Source organism: Rhagoletis zephyria, unplaced genomic scaffold, assembly GCF_001687245.7.
Source record: "Rhagoletis zephyria isolate East Lansing unplaced genomic scaffold, Rhagoletis_zephyria_1.1 Rzeph_scaffold_02620, whole genome shotgun sequence".
Classification (NCBI taxonomy): Eukaryota; Metazoa; Arthropoda; class Insecta; order Diptera; family Tephritidae; genus Rhagoletis; species Rhagoletis zephyria.
This window is the reverse complement of record NW_016159704.1, coordinates 42634-49927: the sequence shown is the minus strand read 5'-3', so window position 1 is coordinate 49927 and position 7294 is coordinate 42634. Positions and strand designations below refer to the sequence as shown.

The window sequence follows — 7294 nt, the reverse complement described above, 5'->3', positions numbered from 1 at the left end:
GGCGCATTCACCAGTGGGCCGAAAGTACTTTGACGGGAGATTGTATGTATGCACACACGTAACTATATACATACATAAATATGTATTTACATAATTTTATTTGTATGGGAAAGGGGCAGTGGCGCACCACTCAAATCCACAGGTAGTTGCAGAAAACTAGTAATGGAAAGCTTACAAACAAACGTTTCAGTGTGTGCTTTACGATCAGATTGTGTATGCTATGTTTTGTTGATATTTTCGGCAACTTCTTTTAGACGAGGCGAAGATATCTTTTTATAATTTGCTTCTGCTTCTACTAATTCATTTTGGAATCTCTTTCTTTGAAGTTTCTTTTCGGTTAATGCCGGAGATAACAAGCGAGTTACAGTCCAACTTTTAGTTGCAATTCACAAATTGTGGCGAACAGACGTGTGCAGCCTTCGGTAACGAACAAAGTTAACCCCGTTTTTCCGAGACAAGCAGCAGAGGGGTCAATTTAGAGAATTCGGGCGTAACTTAACTGACACCATATTTCCTTTGGTATTAAAAACGGGAGCTCCGTTAAAGAAAAAAGCTTGCGTGCTTCCCCAGACTCGCCATTCGTCATTGCATAAGCGACGTCATTGTCGGTATTGCGATTAACAGGCGGTCGGGTTGTTCAGTTACACAGTCGGTGGTTGTTTTCGGTGGGTCATATACATTTTCTTTCGTTAGCTCAGACGCCAACTGCGTGGCTGCAGCGTACGAACACATCGTCGTCATTGTTGGGCCAAAACGAAGACGCTGAAGACTTGGCGAAGAGCCACGATAGCCAAAGCTGCAGCAGCGGCAACTGCAAGTTATTGAGTTGGTTACACTCATGAACGGATGCGGACGCGGACGCGCACGTCGTGTAAGTGGAAAATATAAAATCGGTTGCATCATTTGTGAAACACTTCAGTCGACCGAGGAAGGTTGTTAAGTAAAAGTGACGGCTCGCGCGGTAAACCAGACGCTTTAAAGCTAACTAACAGTAACGAAACCAAATTTAAATTTTCAAAATTACTTACCCGACAAATCATTCATGTTGGTAAAATAGATAGAAAGAAATAAACGAATTGAGTGAATTAAAAACATTGGGTGCGATTAAACTAAAACACAAAATGAATGAAAATAGTGAGTTGTGAAATGAAAACAGACGTTTATTTTATTACAAAAAACTAAACCGACATTTAATGAAATTGCATCGCAAATACTAGAAAAACATATTACACATATATGTATGTACAAGCCGTGACTATTTTTGTAAACTTTTTATAAAAAGAATTGTGACAGCAGCTGTTCCAACAAAAAACAAAAAAAAAACAAATTTCCGACATTAAATTGCTGCCCTAACTAAAAAAATTAAAAGCAGAATATATGTACATGAAATAGAACACAAAAGTCAAAGAATGCTAAAATTTGTTACGACTCAAACCAAATCCAAAGATTTTACCTCATAAAACTGTGCAAACCAAAACAGGACTTTGAAAGGCAATTGGTAATATTAATGTTGAAAGATACACATATGTACCTATATATTTGAAGACCACAGCAAACGCACCCAAAGTGACTTAAACAAACAATCAAAGAGAAAATCTTTGTGATTAAAAACGCCATAGAATTTTTGGTGAATAATAAAAAAGCACTAATAAAGTTTCTCGTATTCCCGTGGCTAATAATCATAAAAATAGTTTAAGCGTCCATCTTTAGGGCTCAGTTAAATTTCGTGCTATAATTTAATTCCATAAGCTAACTTCATCCGGGGGAATAGTATACAAACTGCAAAATTTTGCCTTCATTCGCGCAACTTAAAATGCTCAACATGGAGTCAACGCAGATGTACGACACCGTGCAGACCCTCTCTCAGCTGGACCTCAAAAAACAGCCTCCGCCCCAACAGGCAATCATCGGCCAAATCACACTGACTGCCATGCCCAGCGCCCACCAGCAAAACAACAACGCCAACCCCAACATGAACAACCCCAATAGCAATAATAGCAACGGCACAGATGCCAACAATAACAATAATGTTGGAAATATGGCAGCATCTGCTGCAATTGCTGCGCAACAACAGAATTCTGGTCTGGTGGTCAAACAGCACGCAGTCCATCAAATGCAACATGCGGCCGCGGCTCTTAACAACAACAATACCTCCAACATTAACGCCAATGTAAACAATGTGAACAACCTGCTTCAGAAGCAAATGCTGCAGCAATACTCCCAATCTGATCTGGACGAGTTGACCGCACAGGAAATCACTTTGGATCTGCAACACTTGATCGACGATCAGTTTCGCGAACAGGAGGGCCTGGGTATATTCAGCGACATGGTAACAAGCCCCGGAGGGCTTTCAGCCACCCTGCCGCCCAACGGGATGGTGAGCGCAGCGGCAAAAGTGTTGCAACAGCATCAACTGCAGCAACAGTCGCTGCGCACTCAACAGCACAATTACGGACGCAGCGCTCTGGCATACATGCCACAGGCGGTTCACTCCGGCGCAGCCTACAGTACTAACTCAAGTGATGAGAACTCCTCGGTTGGCTCAGACACATCCACCATTAAAGAGGAGCCCATCGACCCGGAATATCGCCGCCAATTACAGGAGACAAACGCAAACAATGCAGCGGCGGCAGCTTTCATCACAAATAGTGGTGCCAACGGTCTCTACAATCCCTACCAGACAGCGGCAAACAACGGCCCGGTCAACACCGGCGGTATGAACAACGGAGCTGGCGGTACAGCACCCAACTTCACAACCCTCACCTCAGCTAACGTGCTGGCACACCATTCTATGAATCTTCCTCATCTGGCAGCTGGCGCCCATCTCCTCAAACACCATAACAAACAACTTCAACATCAACGCAAATCTTCGCTCAAGCATGTAGACAAGGGCAGCGAGGAATACCGACGAAGACGAGAACGTAACAACATAGCGGTGCGAAAATCGCGCGAGAAGGCGAAGGTACGCTCACGGGAAGTAGAGGAGCGGGTCAAGACGTTGCTGAAAGAGAAGGAGGCACTTTTGCGCCAACTACAGGAGATGACCAATGAAATTCAACTACACAAACAGATCTACATGCAGCTTATGAACCATGCGAATCCGGAAGTGAGTCGCGTTTGTCGCAGTTTCCTTAATACCAACGACCATGGGCTGTAAAATCTCCAGGATAACGCACAAAGCAGCAACCATCATCTCCAGCGTTAAACGAGTATGAAAGTGGGCGACGAATGTCGCTGAGCGTAAGTGCGATTGCGAGCGTGTATGTATTCTGTATGCGTAAATAAACGCTGTGCGTGTGTGTAGCAAGTAGCTCCTTGTCAGAATGCGTTGAGTGTAAAGTAGTAAAATTTCTAGAATCAAGCTTGAATGCTATGGGCTTAAAAAATATATGAATGTACCTAAGGTCTCATTTTTTATACAAATCAAGAAAACTGTAAATTGTAATATAATTTAAAGAGAGAGTCGAAATAGAGGCATTCCTCAAAAACCTGAATCTGCTTATATATTTAAATTATAGTAAATGTAAATAGATTTTTAAAGTTAACTTATTTTAAATACTGGAATAATTTTTAAAGGCAAGCGAGCAGCATAATTTCGTCAACAATTATGTAAAATATTTCAAACACTTCAGCGGTAGAGCATTACATAAAATAATTTTTTGCACAGTAGCTAGATAAATAACAGAAGAAAAAACATTGTACATATGTACATACTATATACATACGTGGAGAAATTTAAAAAAGTGCTGGTTTTTAATGTCTTTAATAAATTTCGAAAACTGTGATAACTTGGCTATTTGAAGCCACAGAGAGGAGTATAACCCATGTAAATTCGTATGCGTGCATGACCACAATTCAATAATGTCTATCGCAAAAACATTGTGGAACTCAAGCACTTAAGAATGTACATATAATATGGCAACAGTAGATACAAAATATTCAGAAGCTTGCTAGTAAGTGATTTAAAGTAAATAACATACACACGTACACATGTTTGTGTGTGTTTTTGCCGCTTTATTTTTCAAAGTTTTGAAAATATTCACTCGAAGGTTTGTACTTACTTAATTTAAACACTCGCCTTGCGATTTAAATCTAATTTATGTAATTTAATAAAAATTTAATGAATGTACGATAAGCCAAAGAAGTGTTAAGCAACGTAATAATATGAATATATGTATGAATATACATTCATACACACATATATGGAATTATAATGTACAGACACAACCACCCAAAATGGGCAAATATGCAATATGAAAGTATGAGTATGTGGATTAGGACGGGTCAAATTGTTCGGAAGAATATTTTTTCGGCAAATCGCATGTATTTTCGGTTTATACAGATAATTCGTAGAGAAAATGTAGATGAAACTATAAGTCGGAAATTAGTTTCTAGCCTGCGCATTTACAAAAAAAAAATGTACTTTTTCACAAAGTTTTATTTTTTCGTTCTGTGTCAGTCTTACAAACAGGCCTATTCTGCTTGTAACCAAACATTTTGTAACACGCTAATTTTGTTACCAACAATTGTCACTACTTCTTGCAACCGCAATTCTATTTACCTTGGTAACGTTTTAATTTATTCAACATTTCAGCTATGGAGTTTTGTTGAAATTCTGGTGTTACATATTTCACGGGGCAATATTTTGTTACCTGCTCATGAGATGGTAACAAAATTTACCGGTTACAAGAGTGTGGAGAATACGAAAAGGGTTTAAACATTGACAGTAACTTTACTAACCGGTAACAAATTTTGTGTTACCAACGCAGAACAGCCTTTTCACCTTTCACCTGTTCACCTTTTGTTACAACTATCTATATAAATACAAGTTTCAAACTTTGTGCGATAAATATTAAAAAAAAAATAACAAACTTTGTTAAAAATTTCAAAAATTTTAATTTCTTAGAAAGATTTGAGTATACAGTTTCGTTTTCTATTCCATTTTAGTAAAATAAAGTGCAAGTTTAGCTAACACTTACTGTTGATTTTTGGCAATGTTTTTTTTACTGACGGTGTTGGCATTTTACAAAGACAATTTTTTATATGTAGAAACTGATCAATCTTTTAAACAAAAAAATGCCAAAACAATTAATTGCTTAAACTTGTCAATTTGTGGTGCGTTTATAATTTTAGCACGGGGTGTATTTTTGCACGGTCAATCTGGTAAATAAATTAAAAATATTATAAACTTAAATATATGTATATAGGCGTTTTGTATCCATTAGTTTTAACAAAAGGTGAATACTTTATAAAAGTGGCATAGAACGAAAAAAAAATTGTGAAAAACTAAATTTTTCTTTCAAAAGTGCGCAGGTTAAAAACTCATTTCAGGTGGTTTCTTCTACAATTTCTTTTAGATTTACTTGCAGAATCAGGAAATGCCATTAGTAATAAATTAGTAGATCCACCCTAATATGGGTGTACACATACATACATACATATCAGTGGAAGGAGTTAATACATTATTTCGAATATACAAAATCTATATTTATTAAAAATGCTTGCTGAATTACACATCGAATAAATAAGTTGCAATTTTCCATTTGAGCCTGAGACGCACTTTTTAACTCCATGTGTAAAAAAGTAGTCGCAATTTAAGTTGGCGCAACAGAGAAACTCTTTCGGTTCTGTTCCATTCTTGATAAACTGATTTTAATAAAAAAAATTAGGATCAATAGATTTATATAATGTTGCGAAATAAACTCTAATGCGTCTACCATGTCTAATATTCCACAATTTTTAATAAATTCTTCCAAGTTTCTTGATGTCTTTTCTCAGGACAAATGCTGTGGAATAAGAAAATAGTAAACAATTTTTATGAAATGGAAACTCTGAAAGTAATATATTGTTTTAGATAAAGAATACTAGTTAAATATTCTCTTAGGCCAATTATTCAGGCAAAAATGCATGCACCTCATAAATAATTGCTGTTTGTAAATTTAGTAAATGCACTGAAAGCTTTTTTAGGATTAAAATACGATATTTTTAAAATGCTGCTTGTTAAAAAAAAGTATTTTAGAACTTTCATGGTGGATTATCTCTCAGTTTAGTAAAGCTATAAATATGTATTTTGTTGTAAATATGAAATGCAGGCGTTCAGCAACAGTTTTAGACTTCATCCTTTGTTTGTTGATTCATGTACTTTGTATGTACGTCTGTTTTCGCAAATACTATACATATTCATACATATGTTTAGCTGTAAAATTATTTCAGAATAAAGTTTAAGACTATTTTCATACTCAATTTAGATTATCCCATTTTGATGTACAAAACATACATGTACATTTATACATTTCTAAAAAATATTAAGAGCTTGTTTTTATGATTGAAAATTAAATATATAGCAAAAATATACTTACAAATATGTTTGGTGTAAACTGTGTCCGTATGTAAGTGTGTTTGATTCCCTCTAATAAATAATTAAAAGTACTTTATTTAAAATAAATTGTCAACGAAGCTGTTTGCCAGCAAAACATAATTCTCTAAAAATTTCCGAATTCCTCCACTGTTGGTAGCTATAAATTCGCAAAATGCCATGCCGTCTCAGAGCATTGAATTTTAGCCCATCATCCGTCAATGCCAAAGAATGCAACCGCTACTCTGCCACCATGCTACTATCGAATTTAATTTGTTTTGCATGTCTTGCCGCTATGTCCCAGGCCGTCCTCTAATGCCAATTGCTTGTTTTGATGTTAAAATATGTACCTAAAAGAAATCAAATCGAAAAGAATTATAATCTTAAGTAAGTGGCTTGCGCCTTCCTCATGTATTCCTGAGTGAATTGCCAATAAATAAGATCCACAAGATAGGATAAGTGACTGCAGAATGCACCGTATTAGCAGTGGCGTAGTTAAGTTCTATTGTGCTCATGTCTAAAAATTCACTTGTTGACACCACTTTGCCTTCGCCTCCTCCAAACCTTTTGTGGTCGGTGCTTATTACTTCCCGTTTAATTTATGATAGAGTAATATACAAGAACAGAGATACAATTTGTGATGTAATATAATTAAAAATCAGATACAACAACAGATACAGATTAATAATAAAAAATCTTTCAATATCAGCAGGATGTTTTTCATAAAGTAGCCAATCATAATTTTGAAAGAGGAACGTAACATATTCTATACCAAAACGTTGTGAGAAAAACAAACTAACTAAGTTTCAGGTGCGCAGGAAGTGGTCTAATAAGATCTCTTTTCTTGATTGTAACATAAGTAACTAGTACGAGTACTCAATATTCTTTTTTCGAAACACACTGTAACTTTAATCATTCTCTGACCATGCAATAAGCATT

The 7294-nt window shown here is 36.3% G+C and overlaps 1 protein-coding gene across 1 annotated transcript; it reads left to right on the top strand.

Moving 5' to 3' along the window:
- The first annotated feature begins 1361 nt into the window (after positions 1 to 1361).
- LOC108367287 (CCAAT/enhancer-binding protein-like) lies at positions 1362 to 6878 on the top strand. The gene is made up of 2 exons (XM_017621875.1): positions 1362 to 3106; positions 6660 to 6878. Exons 1-2 carry the CDS (start codon positions 1814 to 1816, stop codon positions 6669 to 6671), a joined length of 1305 nt encoding a protein of 434 aa, XP_017477364.1. The 5' UTR covers positions 1362 to 1813; the 3' UTR covers positions 6672 to 6878.
- The last annotated feature ends 416 nt before the right edge of the window (positions 6879 to 7294 follow it).